The sequence below is a fragment of the Astyanax mexicanus genome, chromosome 1 (assembly GCF_023375975.1).
Source record: "Astyanax mexicanus isolate ESR-SI-001 chromosome 1, AstMex3_surface, whole genome shotgun sequence".
In the NCBI taxonomy this organism is placed as follows: Eukaryota; Metazoa; Chordata; class Actinopteri; order Characiformes; family Acestrorhamphidae; genus Astyanax; species Astyanax mexicanus.
The window spans coordinates 96,555,148-96,573,057 of record NC_064408.1 but is presented as its reverse complement, the minus strand read 5'-3'; the positions used below and the strand labels follow the sequence as shown (position 1 = coordinate 96,573,057).

Sequence of the window (17,910 nt, the reverse complement as noted above, 5' to 3'; positions counted from 1 at the left end):
TTGTCACTCAGTACCTGCAGGTACAGCCTTTGAGCTCCCAGCTCCAGGGCAGACTAAAGCGCATCCATCAGATAACCCAATTGGTGAAACGGGAGCAGCTCGTGCGTCCCTCCGCGGATAAAGTTACACTGGTTTAGTGGATGCTCTTACCTCTCTCTGTCCCTCTCTCTCTGTGCTAACTCGTCTTGGCATTGCTACTTCACGCGCTGCGAATGTCCTGAACGGTGGTTTATAGCGCGCGCAGGCGACTCCGCTTTGATCGATATCGATTGATTTGATTGGATAAGCGCGCGCCCGGGGAATGAGCCGCTGCAATGGAAACGGAAGAGGCGCGCGAAGAGAGCGGCCCGGCGAACGAGGATGACGGAGCCGCGAGTGTGAGTGACTGGAGGGGTCGATTGTAGTCCTTTTTTTTGTTTGATTGTTTTTTCCTTACCTTTTCCGTTTATTTTCTAATATAGAGGCCGCGATAAACCACGGGGTGTCCTTATCTTAATGTATTAAGTATTTTAGTTGGGTTTGTTTTATATATTTTAAAATCACACCGTTTTGTGTCCAAGTAACTCGTAATGTGACAATACGATATTTTTTTATATTACCCAAAAGCCCATGGTGACGTATGTCTCACAGACGGTTTTAAAGCTTGTGTACATTTCCCTTCAGCACTGTCCTTTTACTTCAACTCGTGAAGTCCCTAAGTTATATTTACTGAACATTCTGAGAGCATCACAGGACAGTGTGCTTAGTTAGAGCTGGGGATAAAACTAGCTCCTTTAAAAGTGCTCCTTTAAAAGTTTAAAATTTGCCTTTTTGTTTTACATTCCATATAATAAGGACTGACAGGACTTATAGACCAAAATCTTAAAATATAAGTTATGTATTTTTTGTCATTTATGTTACATTAGGATCTAACCTTAAAATATTTGCATTCTCGTGTCCACAACATGAATGAGCTGCCCACTGAATTCATCTGATTTAAAGTTTGAATTTAGTCATTTTCAGAAATAGGTCTGGGCTCTTATGGGTTAATTTACATTTTTGTTGTTGATTGTTATTTAATTAATTAAGCTATAGTATAGTAATTAATCAATTAATTAATTAATTATCTCAAACCTTACACGAGTACACGTGACCAGTTTGAAAAAAGTGAAAAAACAAAAATAACAAATGCAATCTAAGACCAATTTCTTCTGTGCTAAATATTGTTGCTAAAATATTATTATTTTATTTTTTTTATATAGAAATGCACTCATTCATAGTCTATAGAACTAGTAGTGTTTGATTTTGGTCATAGCCTCCAAAACATGGCGGGCGTCCTGTTAAATTTTCTATGAACTTAAATATAAATCATTAGCTACAGGCTAATACGTTACCCTGACCTACTTTCTGCTACCCTGTCTGCTAGGCCACTTTGTTGGGTTAAAAGTAATGTAGCTAGCCTAACTAATGCAGCAGCTCTGGAAAGCTGCCTTGTTTATCATCTTAAAAACTTTACTGCAGGTTTTGTTCAGGGGGTCGTAGGTCCCGTAGTGAAACAGAACACCCCTCCATTACAGCATGGAGGGCCCGTTAGCTCGCCCAGCCCCGTTATCTAATCGTAAGTAAGTAAAACGTGTAATTTAGGAAGACTTGTTGTAAATAATGAATGAGAGGAGCACCATGCGGCTGAACACCTGACCCCAACCACCAGGCCGGCCTGAGCACCTCCACAGCTGCTGGAGCTTCTACATGTGTGCTGTCTGTCTTTCCCATAACTAAAGCCAGACTTTCACCTCTTTTATAGTGCTTCGTGAGACTGTTATGACAGCACTACTTATCATTAAGAAACTGTGAGCTCAGCCTGAACCCTGTTACTGCCAGACAGAGTAACCTAATTGGATCCTGTTCAGAATGAGATTGGCTTGAATGAGTAATTCAAACCACTGGTGGCAGTGATACCCGGGGTGATAAACTGTTTCAGGAGGGAGCTTTCTTATCTTTAATCGAAATCTCTAACCCCTCATTTCCTCCACACACCATAGCACAACACACTGCATCATGCACAGTGTGATCATGCCAGGCTACTGGGAACATAGTGATTGATAGTCCTCCTAAACCACAGGTGAAGGTGTGAGGGTATTTGACAAACTAATCATGATGGAACCTCTCATGGTGTTCTAAAACACACAGTACCAGTCAAATGTTTTTCATTATTTCTTTATTTAATCAGTTTTCTACATTGTAGATTAATATAAAATACATGAAAAAAATAAGGGGACACATATGCAATTACATTGTAAACAAAAAAAAAAAAACAGTGTGTCCTCCACATTCTCCTGATCTAAACCGAACTGAGATGGTGATAGGAGGTGATTTGGGATAAGCTGGAGTTTCACAGCGTGAAGGAAAAGCAGCAACTATAGTTCAGCACCTCCAGGAACTCTTTCAAGCTGATAAGAAAACTATTCCAGGTGACTCTCCCTCATGAAGACACTTAGATTAACTGAGATTCAGATATGTGCTCAAAGATAAATATGTTACTTAGAAGAATCTAAAATATAAAACATATTCTGAAGCCTTACAGTTTGGATGTCCATGTTTTTTTTTTTATTTCATGGTGGACTGATACGTGCTGGGTGAATTAGTTCCCCAAATAGTATACATAGATATACATACATGTATTACCACTGTTTTTTCTTATTTTGTGAACATTTTTATTAGAGGGGTGTAGGTTTAATAGTCTTTGTGGGTTAGGCCTGTAATAATAACAACTGTTTTTTAAAGGTGATATATTGTATAATTGCAATACTCAGTATTTTTAACCTTTTTAAGACCAGTTCATGGCACTGACATAATGATAATAAAATAGCATAGTAAAACAGTCACATCATTTTAATCACAGTGTGGAAGTTGTACACTTTTTTCCTTTACCTGCCACAGCCTATTGTGAGTATGGGACACTGTTTTTCATGTATTTGTCATTGTGTGATTGGCTAAAATATTGGTGATGTTGATTTATTTGTAAACAAACTATAGACGACATTAAGGTAAAACAGTTTGTTGTATGATAAGCCCATAATTTAATTATCGTGACAGGAATATTATATTTATATTTTATACATTGTGAGTTGTGGTTCTTAATAGCTTCTTTCTGGAGAAATCTGAAATGGTAACTTTATGCAATAAAGTTTCTTGTCATACCAACCTAAACAATCTCCGCCAAAAAAATGATAAAATTTCTGGTATTCTCCTTTTTGATATACGATGGCTTTTCCTTCAGTGTGCCAGTGTAATGTGTTGCCAGCATGAAAACCAGTTTTGCAACCTGCCAACCTTTGCAACTTGAAATTTTATGATTATTTAAATATTTTGTAAATTTTAATTAATTAATCATGTTTTTAATGATAATAAAACACAGGACAAAGTTTTCAGGCAAATAAAAATACTTTTATTAGGTAACTTAAAACTTTTATAGAAAACTTAAAACATAAATGTTCCCTTTGTGGTGGTATTCTGCATTTGCATTTAACAAACTCTTTTTTTCCCTATTGTTTCTTTAACAGTTATACATTTATTCAGCCCTATTTACATTTCAGGTTTGAGGCATAAGTATATCTTTTTGTAGGCAGCATATCTATTTTTCAGTTCCAGTAAAATAATTAATTTAGTTTTAGAAATGGGGAGGGGCTAATTGATCATGAGTGAAGTGAGAGAAGAGCGGTGTTGTTCCGGAAGTCAGTGAATCAGTCAGTCAATCTCATCACACAAGCATCGATCAATACCCAGTGCCAACGTTAGTATCGATACTATCGATATTTAAAATCGATATGCCCACCCCTATTTGGTAGTGTTGGAGCTGGTAATAGTGGATCAAGCACCTTAATGTTACTGCCGGGGTTTGCTGGGTCTGTGCCAACCAAAGACATGATTTAATATTTTGGTGGCTGGTAAATTGTGCAGCAAAGAATGAACTACAGTCAGTAAGTCTAAATCTACAAAGTGGTCGTGTATGGTAGGTGTTTCCAGCAAAATGCCCAGAATTAATGTAGATAGCTCTAACAAAACAGGCACTTGTTTGTTTCTGTATATCATATAATTGCCTGTGGTTTTAGGTGACGGATGTGTCTGTGGAGGTGGCCACAGTGGATGGCATGCTTAATAAACTATGTAGGACATATTATGGACCCAGAAGGAGGAGGAAGAAGCTGAAGAAAAAGAAGAAAAAGTTGCTGAACTTGAACTTGCAGCATCTGGTCATCATCATCACATCTGTGATATTTGTTATTGTGATAATCCTGTGGTCCCTTGTGTGGTATTTTACATGTAAGTGTAACATTCACACATACATGTACATAGATATAACTATTTAAAGAAAAGTTCTAACATCATTCTAAGATATGCAGTGCCTGTATCCTCTTAAACTGCATGAAGTATTATACTAAGATTGTGGTGAAGTAATTATACAGAAAATACTGCAAGCATCTTTATCAAATTGAGTATCGAATGTAAGTCTGGAATATCCGCTCTCAACATCATATATGGAGTTGAACAAAGGTTAATAACATGAAATGCTGAAACGTGACCTCCCACAAGGTTTCACAAGGCTTAGAATGAAACGTAAAAGTTGCTTATTGATCTTTAATGTATCTTTGAAGTTATGATTTATTGGTAATTAAAACATTTTAAAAACACACTGACTGTTGTGTTTACCATAATGCGATACAGGTTTTATTTACAAAGGTAAAAATTAAAAACAACACATTAAAATACAGGCCAACTTAAAATGATAAAGTTGTGTGACAGATTACAAATTATTATTATTATTTTTAATAGTTCAATGTGTTAACTCGTGTTTGAGCAATTTTAAGATATTAGAAAGAATTAGAATCATAGATCTTTTTATATGTACAGTGTTTCACAGCTGTAGTGTGGTGTTAAGGGTGGAAAGACAGACTTAAAGACCTTAAAAAGAGTTAGGAGAACTTTAACCTGACAACTAAACTGTTCGGTTAACTCAAACACCTTGTACTGTCTGTCCGTCCGTCCGTCCCAATCAAAAACAGTTATTATGTGATCATCTGGGCATTTTGATGATTAATGAAGTAATCATTCTTTTTCTTGTTTATTTGAAAGTAAAAAAACTATAAAACTAGACTTTACTGAATAATAATAACATAGTTCACTCCAAGATAAAATAGTAAGCATCTGACTAGTTCAGGTGCATTAACACAATTTTTTGAATATAATTCAGTGGATTAAAGGATACATGTTATAGCAACTTTTTGTAATATAAAATCTAACCACATTTGATTCTAACTGTCTACGTACTGCAATCCCTATCTTATATATAAGAAGGTATATCTTTGTGTAGGGGATAATGCCATTTGTTGCATTGACCACTTTGCCCTGTTTTTACTCTTAACAGTTCGGAGAGAAAGTAACAGCGGGGTGTATTTTGCTGGTATGTTTCGTGTTGCCAATGTGGAGTTTATACCGGAGTACAGGCATGCAGACTCCAGTGAATTTGTATCCATGGCAAATCAAATCCAACAAGTGGTAAGTGAATCATCAATTCATACTTTGTATGTGGTGCTCACGACTTAGTATGTGGTGCTCATGACTTAGTGAGTGGTGCTCATCACTTAGTAAGTGGTACTCACCACTTAGTACGTGGTGCTCACCACTTAGTTAGTGGTGCTCACCACTTAGTAAGTGGTGCTCACCACTTAGTAAGTGGTGCTCACCACTTAGCATGTGGTGCTCACCACTTAGTAAGTGGTGCTCACACCTTTTTACGTAAAAAAAGGGGCTCCGTAGAATGTAAACCATAAATTGACTTTTTTTTTACACAGATAAGCAACGTATACAGATCCTCGTCAGTATCCAGACTCTACAAACACAACATCATAACAGACCTGAGGTACAGCATTACATACTGCCATAGGCCACACTTCTTAATACAGACCTAGGCTAGTTCTAATCTTTTAGTATGAACATAACCACTTTTAGGTAGTTTCCAAAATAGATGTTTTTTTCTTAACCCCATTTTTTTTTAAAAAGAAGCTTAATATTGTGAATTGTGTTTTTATGAATGAATAAAACGCATTTCTCTCATCAGTAACAATGACAAAGGTGGAGTTCTAGTGCATTTCTGGATGATCTTCATTGTGCCGAGGCTGAAGACTCCATCAGTGTGTGAGGAGTGTGTGAATGCTATCTTCAGAGACTCAGTGCTCACTTCTTTGAAGAACAGGTCTTCTGTAGGCTTTCTTCTGGGCCTGCCTGTGGACATTGACTCCATCTTCATTAATGGTAGGACTAGCAACGTGTGTCTGAGCTTATGTTTACCTGACAAGTATCAGTGTCAAGTTTTGTACATTGTTTCTGTCCCTTTATTTAGTACCTTATGCAGCTTTCCATTATAAAGAAACATTCCCCTATAATGTTTAATAAAACTGTATAACACATGGCAAGAGATCCGGGATCCTCCTTACAGAATCTTGTAGATTGTACTTTTTAGATCCTCCGTCAGGTTTTCTATGGGTTGAGGTCAGCTAATGGAGATGGTCAGGGGAAAAGCCTGATTGTGTGCTTAGTGAACACATTTTTGTGTTGACTTTGATGTGTGTAAGTGTGGTGGATCGTTGTCCTGCTGGAAGATCCAATCTCAGACCAGTTTATGTGTTCTAGCAGTACAATGCTCATTTAATGTCTGATTGTTCTGGATGAAGTCCATGTTGTAGAAATCAAATACCCCTCTCCAATTGTAGAGTGACGAAGCAGAGATTACAATGTTTAAGGGAGGATATAAGGAAGTGGAGGGTGTGAAAACTTGTAATGAGACGTAAGAGAAGAGAGACGTAAAGGGAATTTGTAGGGAAGGGGAGGTGCTTCTGGCATGTTCCTTCTCCCAAAACTTAGTTATTTTATAACAACATTTAATAATTTGGATGACATAAAAAAACAATATCTATTTTTTTGGCCATGTTTGGAATGGCAATGTTTGTAAAAGGCACTGTTCATTCGTATATATACTGCCTGGTCAAACAAAAAGTGTCCACCTGCATATCAGTAAGTAAATGATCTGGAGTTGCTGCAGTTGGTCTGCAGGTCTAGGTTCAGCAACAGTATGTGCTGAAAGAATGAGGTCAGCTGACTATCTAAATATACTGAATATAGACCAGGTTATTCCATCAATGGATTTTTTCTTCCCTGATGGCACGGCCATATCCCAAGATGACAATGTCAGGATTCATGGGGCAGGAATTGTGAAAGAGTGGATCAGGAAGCATGAGATCATCATTTTCACACATGGATTGTTCACCACAGAGTCCAGACCTTAATCTCATTAAGATTCATTTTGATGTGCTGGAGAAGACTTTGTGCAGTGGTCAGACTCTTCCATCATCAATGCTGCAAGATCTTGGTGAAAAATGAATGAAACACTGGATTGAAATAATGAATGTGTGCTGTAATCAAAGCTAAAGGCGTTTCGACCAAATATTAGAGAGTGTGACCTTTATTTTTTGGTGGAAACTTTTTTTGGCCAGGCACTGTATTATATATATTATGTAAAGTATTGTAGGCATTGCATTGTGCTCACTGATTCACAGTTCACAAAATTATTAGTGAAAATATTATCATTTTGTAATTTTCTTTAAGGATTATTCTCATTTCAGTGCTTTATTGTCTTTAGCTGCTCTTCGCACAGACTACACATCTACTTCAACAGGTATACCCCTTTCATCATTCACTAAAATGATTTTACTCTGCGTGTGTTTAGTGCTATGCAGAATCATCTGCAACTGCGTGTAGCTCCATGTTTGTGCTTACAATTCTTCTAAGTTTACATGTTTTTGTTCTCAGGCTCGGAGTGTGTGGATAAGCTTTATGCAGGCCTGCCTGAAGTGAAGGTTCCCCTTAATGTTTTCTCTTCATGGGGAGGCCTGAGCTGCCACATCAAGCTCACATCTGCTCCTGGTACCATCATCCGTCTCACAGTGAACAGCCTGGACATCGAGCCCACTGACTGCATTTATGATGCCATCACAGTGTATGACTCCCTACTGCCCATGAGGATCAAGACACTGCACAGGTCAGTCACTGCAACAAGATCATTTTCAGCTGGGGTTGCTTATAATTTAAGCAATGGTGGAGCAAGTTTGCCATGCTCTACTAATTTGTGGTCAGAGATATATAATGTACTAGAGACTCAGAGTACAGGTGTACAAAGTACAGGTGCTTTATAAAACTTGAGTTTTGTGAGTAGAAGTGTTTCTTAAGCACCACACTTAAGTTTTTTGTCATTAAGTATTGCAAGTAGTTTACACAAAAATGTACTACTCAAGTACTGAATACAAGTACAGGTACTGTGTTATGTAGTTATTACAGAAATTAATGGAAAGTTTATCAGAGTGAAAGGCAGAACAGGAGCATGCATACAGCATTCTTCGTTACTATACCTTTCTGCTTGTGATTAGTCATATTTAATTACTTTTTAATTGCTTGACTCCACTAAAATAAATACAAAACATAAAAAGTATTATAAATAACATTCTTGACACAGTGATGTCACAGCTGTACTCTCTTTTCTCCTCCTGCAGACTGTGTGAATCAGTGCGGGTGCCAATCTCTCTGGTATCCACCTCCAATGTCATGCTGCTGTCCTTCAGACTCGCTCAGGGAAATAAGAGCTTCCGAGGTTTCTTCCAGGCCATCCCCGAGCAGGGTGTGTGTGTGTGTGTGTGTGTGTGTATAAGAGAGAGAGGGAATTATAATATAATGGTATAGAGAAGTTGTTCACAGCTCTGGTCAAGAAGGATTCTCAACTCTTTGGCAACAAAAATTTAAAAACACCAATAAACAAGATGACGCAGAACGTGGACACAACGCATGGACAGTTTGGGGCTTGAGAGACCTCACCTTTTGTTACAATTTGCATGAACCAATACTAAGACTTATAAGTTAATCATAATATTACATACATTTATATAAATAAAATATGTTGATTTTATAGGAGCATCAACATGGCAAAAAGACATGGCATCCTGACCACCTTACACCTAACAACACACACTGAACTCTAGCTAGACTATATTATTATTTCTGCTTAGGGAGTTTGTCTGAGATTGTGAAATAAGTGGAAAAGTCCTTTGATGTAAAGACCAGCATCAAATGTGCAGAGCATAGAGCCTTTATGACCAGGGTTGTGAATTTCTACTTGTCATATCTGTAAAGATTATTATTTTTATTTTATTTGTAAAATTTTATATTATTATCATCCCCTTTTTACAGAGTGTATCAGTGTGAACATTGTGCCAGCATCGTCCACTGTAGCTGGAGAAATCACTAGCCCCTTTTATCCCAGTCTGCTCCCCCCTCTGTGCTCCTGCACATGGAGGCTGAAGGTACTTTACCACTTTACCATTACCATGTTGAAATTGTTTTTTCTGCTTGTACACTTTGTCAAGTCAACAAAAATTGACTACTCAAATTGTTTCAACTTCTTGTTCAGTTATGACTTATTCTGCAATTTGGTTTATATCAGAGATGCACAATGTACTTAAAATCATTAATGTCAGCATTTATTGGTAACTTGTATTGCACTCTGATTTTTGATTATGTATTTATTGAAGGTATGAAGAGCAGATTGTTAAGTTCAGTGCTGTTCTACCCTCCTCCAGGAGACCTCTCTTCTCCATTCATGCAGTCAGTGGTTTCTGAAGGCAGTAATTAATTGGGTCAGGTGGGCTGAATTCGGGTTAGATCAGTCTGTGAGCAGGTTAAGTTACAGGAGCAGGGTTAAAGGTCATTAGTTGAGGTGATGCTTTACTATTCTGTATTAAAGTAGCTGCACTTTTAAACTGCAAATATACGTTATATTTCTCTTTACATATTTTTTTAGAGATTTTGATTTAATATGTTGAGATAATGCTGAACATATTTTAAGATTCAAGGATTCAAGGATACTTTATTGTCATTCGTAACACATGTGGTACATGAGGTGGAAGAAAATTGTAAAATTGTAAAATATGATAGTTTGTTTAAATTATTAGATTGTGTGAATGCCTTGTTTCAACACCCAGAGACAGGTTATTTACACATTTTGTATTGAGGTTTTTTTTTTTTACTGTTTTTTTTTTTCAGACCCCAAGCAGTGCTTTCGGAGTGGCTCTCAAGTTTCAGAATTACATTCTTTCACCAAAAGACCTGATCCCATGTGAGCATGGCTGGTGGAAGGTCAATGAGAACATGTTAGTCCCCATTTGTGCATGAATATATTGTCATTGTCCTCTGCAGTCCTTGTGTTTAGTATCCAGACCTAATGTGAATCTGGTGTTTGTTTTGTATATTGTGACAGAATTTCATTAGAGTGGACCAATAGAAATGCTGCAAAATGACAAGTTCCTTCTGCTATAAAGATGCAGAAGTAATGCAATGGTATATTGTGCACATTGACTCAGACTGGAGAAAAAGGACTTGTGTTTTCTCTCTGTTTTTGCTATGTACAGATACTGTGGCACTTATGTGAGTCACATGACAGTGTTCCGCATTCCTGAGGCGAGTGTGGAGGTGGTGTTCCGTTGCAGCTCCCGCAACGCAGAGCAGCCTTTCAGCGCCACCTACAGCAGCTTCAACATCAGCCAGCGTAAGAGCTGTGGTCACCTCATGAGCAAAGTGTTACAAATTGCACTTCATTGTATTGTAAAAGTACTGAATATACTGCAAATCACTGTAAATGATACATTTATACTCTAATGTATATGTATATGAGTGCTGAGTGCTGAATACACACTTCCACACAGAAACAACTCATCACATTTCAGTGCTTTTCAACAGTCAGAGGTCACTCTCCACTCAATTAATTTTCAGCCAAAATGAATGTCATTAAATAGAAAAACTCCATGTTTCAAAAGATTGTATCTTAAGTATCTTAGATATACACAACGTGGACAAAAGTATTGAAACACCTGCTCATTCATTGTTTCTTCTAAAATCAAGACTATAAAAACATGTCTATCCTTTTTTCATTGGAGTAGCTGTCTTTACTGTCCAGGGAGGGCCTTCTGCTAAATTTTAAAGCATTGCTGTGAGGATTTGATTGCACTTGGTGACAGGTACTTTGTTGAGGTCAGGAAGTTGGATGATCACCATCCTGTATAATGAAATGAATAATTTGTAAGACTGAATTTTGGAGATGCAAAAAAAAAGAACACTTTTTGTATTTTTGTGTTAAATGTGTTCAGATTTTCTCGTGACAGTTAATAATGCAAAAGGTGTGACTTAAATAAATAAATAAAGAGTGATCTCTGACTTTTACACAGTACTATTTAGTAACATTTCGGGTTTTTTTTTTTACAATAATTATTATAAAATGCCCTTTTTGGTTATTTTCATCAGCATGTCCTGAGGGTCATTTCCTGTGCACCACGGGCTTGTGTGTGGAGAAAGAGCGTCGCTGTGACGGCCTGGATGACTGTCAGGATGAGAGTGATGAGGTCTACTGCTGTATGTCGACGTTTTTAATAAGTGAACAAACCAAGGATATACCTTTAAATACAGAAATGGAACAGCTAGAGAATAGTTTATGACGCAGAGAATCAGTCATTATGTTGGAGGGCAAATTAGTTCTAATGAGAAATGAGAATCTGTCAGCAGACATCATAGAGGGCATTGCCACTCACAGTGGACAGTGCAGTGGGTGATAATAATTGTGACCGACTGCATCTGGCTAGAACTGTCCGTGTGAACAGACATGCTGCTCTAGCAAAAATCACATCCACATTCTTTGCAGGAGCCAACATATACATATTCTTAAGGTCATTAAGAGTCATAAGGTCAATGGGACCTGGCAAAGAACATAAGACTCAATACTATTATGTCCTATGTGATTTGGTATGAGAGTGTAGTAACTATATACACACTCTTTTTAAATAATTATTCCAGGTGTGAGACCCTTAAGAACAAAAGTCTTTATTAATACTGTAATAGCAGAAATGACGTCTTGCATTAGCATTCATCCTTACTAATCCACCAATGAAAATGGTTTTAACTTGCAGCAAATCCCATCAAAAACTGTGGGGGATCCTCTCCTCTCCATCCTCTCTATGTCTGCAATGGAAAGAACGACTGCCCCAATGGCAGAGACGAGAGCAACTGCACTCAAGGTAAAAAAAATCTAATTTTCAACTTTTGATTACTTTATCTTTTGTCAATAAAGACTGTGTAGAAGTAAGCATTATGATGATATGTTCATTGCAAGCTTGTCTAATTAGAAAACTACAGATATACAGTCATATGAAATGACCAACTAAAAAAGACAATTTTTTTTACATACGTAACATACAACAATCAGCATTAACATAACATTAAAACCTTTGTGGATTTTTAGTTCACTACATAATTTGATCAAACAAACTCTCCCTTACATTGTGCCAAAATTTATTGATGAGTGGACCAATAAAATCTCTTCAAAATGACTTGAAATAAACTCTTTTTACATTGACTTCCATTGAAAGTTTACAAGGTTTTTCTCTCTCCTGTAAAGTTGCTGTTTTGGAGATTGGACAGCGACAATATTAGGTTGCAATATAACAGTGAGTTCAGGATGTTAGTGTGTTGGAAGTTTTAAGTAGTATGTATCTGAATGCCTTTGACAAGAGCCAAATTTCAAAAACAGTCTTCTATGTATGCAGTGGCGCTTGAGGGAAGGGCTATCAATGACCTATCAACAGAGTAATGGGTGCATAAGGCACATTGTCAGAATCCAAGGAAGCCTCACAGTATCTTTTAGCTCCCCTGACTTAAAGTATCTGTTGCTAATGTCTTGGTTCCAGATACCTCATGACATGTTTAGAGGTCTTGTAGAATTCATGCCTCAGTGAGGCAGGGCTGATCTATTGGCCTACACAATGTTAGACAGATGGCTTTAGGGTTATGGCTGATTGATGTAATAAACAGCTCATATATAATAACTAAACACAGTCAATGTGTAGCTTATTGTATAGACAAGCTTATGTTGATTTTGTCTATTCCATATTATTTGCATATCTAAGAAAAAATCTACTTTGTTTTTCATTTCAGGTATAGCAAAAAAACATGTAAACATATAATGATGTTAAATTGTCCACACTGATCTGTGTTTTCTAATGAAGTATTGGTTGATATTCTACAGAGACCAGCTGTTCAGGAATCAGGTATCAGTGCAGCAGTGGGACCTGTATCTTGAAGAAGAACGCAAAGTGTGATGGAGTCTTTGACTGCCTCGACCACAGTGATGAGAAGGACTGCGGTAAGTTTCACGTCAGAGTTTAATAGCTATGGAAGAGACATTATTTTGATTGACATTTTAAACAACAATCAGCTTTCCTGATTCTACTAGTTTAATAAATTAGTAGATGTATAAAATAATAAAATATAATATAATATAATATATTGTATATATTCCTCATAGTGTTTAGACACATATAAGATAACTGAAGGAAGCCCATGTTTATTTGTTTTGTATAGACTTTTCTATAAACTTTAACTCTTAAAGCCAGAAAATATGTAATATATACAAATCTAAACTAAACTTAACTTAATCTATAAATATGAGTCGTTTTATGTTTTTCAGTTCATTTTTATTCACCAATAAACATCACTGTCAGTTAAAGGAGCCTGTGTACTGGAAGGTGGGCAATGTGTCTAGCTAATTTATAACCATTAATAATCATTCACAGTCCAAACAGTAACTGTTCCCATGAAGACAGTGTTATTATTGTCCCATGCTGTAATGGTTGACCTGCAGTGTTTGGACCCTCTATGGTAATTGCGGTGTGTGTAGGTCATGGTGGTGGTGTGTGTGGTGGGTGGGTGGGTGGGGGGGGGGGTTGATGTGAACAGGCTGGGCTTTGATCAGTGTTCAGGGTCTGTAGCAGAGGCCTCCCTGCTTTTAATGAGACCGAGCTCTTCAGGGCCACGACTACCTGTCAGCTCCATGACTCAGCACTACAGATCACTGACACACACACACACACACACACACACGTTCTCTCTCTCTCTTACATGCTCATTCATGGGTTTAAAAAAAAACTGTAGCTATTCAAATTGGTCAACAATATAAGTGGTAGAGGATGACCTGTCTGTATCTGTAATGCTCTGTGTATGGACAGTTGCATCCATTTTAGGGTTCCCAAAAAACGAGCTAGTTCATACTTTATCCATTGTTGACACAGATGTGCAAATCAATACCTTTGCGTGGCTTATGTATTTATGTGTATATACATATCACATTTTAATCAGTTCCCTGTAAATATACAGTAATAATTACATTTGAATAGGCTTCTCATGTATCTTTTTCATTTTATAAATTTCATTAAACAATTGCCAAAGTGATTTGTCTGTTGCGTTGCAGCCTGTGGCCGTCCCACTCCTGTAAAGCATGTGATTGACAGCGCTCATCCTCAGGAACGTGTGGTAGGTGGGGTGAATTCTGTGGAGGGGGAGTGGCCATGGCAGGTCAGTCTGCATTTTGCTGGCCACCTGTACTGCGGAGCCTCTGTCATCTCCAGTGAGTGGCTGGTCTCTGCAGCACACTGCTTCAGCAGAGAGAGGTGAGCTGATGGTCAGACCACACAGTCCATCTAAACCTGCGGTACTGTTCAAAAATATGAAAACATTTGTTATACTGTAATTTTTTGTTTTATCTGCTGTAATATCCTGTGGGTTTAATTAATTATTAAAGGAATAATTTTACTTTTTGTTTCAGCATTTAAAGTATTTTGGGAGCACTTTTACTACCGGTAATTGAAAACTGTACTTTTATTACAGAGCCTGGATAACAGATGACATTAAATTTAATAATTGAAATGTGGTGTGTGGCGAGCTTAACTCATTCCTAACCAACACCATCCCACCAGTAAAGTATGACAGCATCATGATATTGGGATGCCTTTCCTTAGTGTTAAAACTGAAGGACGGTGGATATTGCACAGAACACATAGATATTGCAATAACCTGATTCAGTCTTTCTGTTAAAAAACTAAAATGATAAAGTAGACTATTCAATTGGACAATAATCCAAAAATAAGGCCACATTTTTCTAAAAACAATGCACTCATGTATTTACTTATGCAGCCCAGTTTCTTTAGTCTTTAAGCAATCTACAACCACATTTATAAATTCAAATATGTATATATATATAATTTGAAAATCCAACTCGATTTTTAATTTCACCAGTCTGTCAGATGCCCGCCAGTGGATGGCCTATTTGGGCATGCTGGCCCAGGGTAGTGCCAAGCACGTGGCAGAGATTCGCCGCATAGTGGTGCACGAGTATTACAACGCTCGCACTTTTGACTATGACATCGCCCTACTCCAGCTCAGAAAAGCCTGGCCCAGCAACCTGGCCTCCTTTATCCAGCCTGTCTGTCTACCATCCGCCTCACTGACCCTCAGTGATGGACATCGCTGCTGGGTAACTGGCTGGGGCTATCGCTCAGAACAGGGTGAGAGGAAAACTGCTTTTTACCACATATGAGTTGTCATGTAAGATCACTTTTATATGCACTTCATGCATTTTGCAATGTCAAATTAGATTAGTTTTTCCATGTTGAGCTTAATGGTTTTAAGAAATGGTTTTAAGTCTGTGTCAAGAAAAGAATCAACAGAAAAGTATTAGAAAAATATCCACCTTTGTCCAAATCTCCTAACTTCAAGCAAATACCATAACAAGATAGAAATTACGGTTAAATCCTTGCTGTATATCTTTTTCAGATAAGGTACTTCCCACAGTGCTTCAGAAGGCCGAGGTGAATATTATGAGTCAGAGTGAATGTAAAAGGACATATGGTCCCGTATCGCCCCGCATGCTCTGTGCAGGTGTTCCCAGTGGGGAGCAGGATGCTTGCCGGGTGAGTGAATTTAGACAGAAAAAATTGTATTTTGTTTTCATGCAACTGATCCACATGTAAATATCATTGTGGTCCAATGAAAAAACAGTATTTACAGAACAGCATCTTTATAGGAGAGAAACAAAGCCTTCTTAACTTTCAATAGAGGTCATTGTAAAAAGAGGTAAAGAGAGAATTTCTGTTTCACCAGGAACATTTTGACACAGTGTAAGGGACAGTTTGTGCTTTCAAATTATGTAGTAAACTAAAAATGGACAAAAATGGAGATACTTGTATTTTTATTGGACAGTGATAGTATATGAAATGTAAACTCATTTACCTCTAGGTAAAAGGTAACTTTGTGGTGCTGTTATTGTATCTCTGAAACAGGAAATCTTAATTTTATCGTAGCTTAATTTTGGACGATTTTAGGTGGACAGTTTGTCATCTAACATTCACACAATGGAAAAAACAGCTATAGTTTCAAATGGTGTTAAAAATGAAAGAGATTTAGTTAACATTACAGTGTTGCATGCATTCTTTTCTTACTACAGGGCGACTCAGGTGGTCCTCTGGCGTGTCAGGTGTCGGTGGGCGGGCGTTGGTTTCTGACGGGCATTGTGAGCTGGGGCTCGGGCTGCGGCAGACCCAACTTTCCTGGGGTGTATACCAGGGTGGCCAAGTTCATAGACTGGATAAACAGTCATACGAACAACTGACAATTTACACTGTAACACACACAGCCAAGTTTATTTACTGTTTGCAATAAAAATGATCTTTTAAGGGACTTAATACCATAACCATTGGTAACCTCGACCGTACAGGGAAGTGTGATAGCCTTGTGTGATTTAGGGGTTTGTAATTGTATTATACAGTTGTAAGAAATACCTCTGGATTCCAAAAGTATGTTACAGTACAGTACAATCAGAATTGTAATGTTGTTTGTATTTGGATAGTGTAATGAACTTTCTTGCATGGTGCTGATTTTGGGGGGCTTGATTTCCCATAATAATATGTGTAAAAATGAAATAATAAGTTACAATAATAAAAGATTCATTTTTGAACCGCAAACGTGTGTTCACTACTGTGTTGTGTAGCCACGTATGCACTGTATGATTATGTGCTGTGAATACTAAGCTTGTGACTCTAAGCTTGTGGCCATAAAGTCACTGCTTATTGGTACTTACCACATAACTGAGTGCTCAAATGGGCCAATAGTGCTCTAATGATAATCAATGAGGTATGGAACACAAAGAAGCATTAGCTCCCCTTTGTCCTGCAGACCCCACTGATCTGTAATGCGATACAGCAGAGAAAACAAGGGGCCCGATATTAAACTCACATTGCCATTAGTTTAAAGAAGCACTTCAGTTACGAGATGCTGTTACATCTCATTGCCCAGTGACTGCTTATTACCCACTATTAATTTAATCATGGGCATCACCATTATCAGGACATCAGACCGGTCTATTGTGGGTCCCGGACGCCCGCGCTTGTTAAAGTTTGCACACAATTCCGCTCACACGGATGGCTGTGCGTTCATAGTGGCCCCTTTGTGCCGCATTGCATGCTGGGTCCCGTGTAGGAGCAGCAGCACTGATGGAAAGCTCGATTCAGTTTGAGGAACCGAGTCCTTGATTCAGGTAAAATAAAGTGACTCTCAAACTGGCAGGTGGAATGACCAATTCAGTGATTCATTTTACCATTAAAGGAGAACTCTAGTGTAAAATTTTGATGTAGTAAAACATGATAAAAAAAACACATAATAAAAAGCATTTCAAGATCCAGAAATTATTAGTAATTATTATAATTTGCCCCGATAAATCCTTTTTTTTTCATCGTTATCCAGGCTCAAAGTAGCTCCACGCCTCCTTGCTAGAACCCGGAGAACCCTGACATTTAAAACGGGGCAATAATAACTTTCAAAGTTGATAAGAAGCTTATCAAAAAACACTGTTTACATCAGGGGTGTCCAAACTTTTTTTGTTTGGGGCCAGAAGGAGAAATATATTGAAGTCACGGGCCACACTCTGTCATAAAACAAATAATGAAATATACC

The 17,910-nt window shown here is 37.7% G+C and overlaps 1 protein-coding gene across 1 annotated transcript; it reads left to right on the top strand.

Moving 5' to 3' along the window:
* The first annotated feature begins 149 nt into the window (after positions 1–149).
* tmprss7 (transmembrane serine protease 7) lies at positions 150–16,907 on the top strand. The gene is made up of 18 exons (XM_022682599.2): positions 150–377; positions 4,092–4,302; positions 5,405–5,535; positions 5,832–5,899; positions 6,098–6,291; positions 7,676–7,711; positions 7,846–8,074; positions 8,583–8,707; positions 9,274–9,386; positions 10,126–10,232; positions 10,491–10,627; positions 11,380–11,487; positions 12,039–12,146; positions 13,154–13,270; positions 14,375–14,573; positions 15,199–15,467; positions 15,736–15,872; positions 16,406–16,907. Exons 1-18 carry the CDS (start codon positions 315–317, stop codon positions 16,568–16,570), a joined length of 2,517 nt encoding a protein of 838 aa, XP_022538320.2. The 5' UTR covers positions 150–314; the 3' UTR covers positions 16,571–16,907.
* The last annotated feature ends 1,003 nt before the right edge of the window (positions 16,908–17,910 follow it).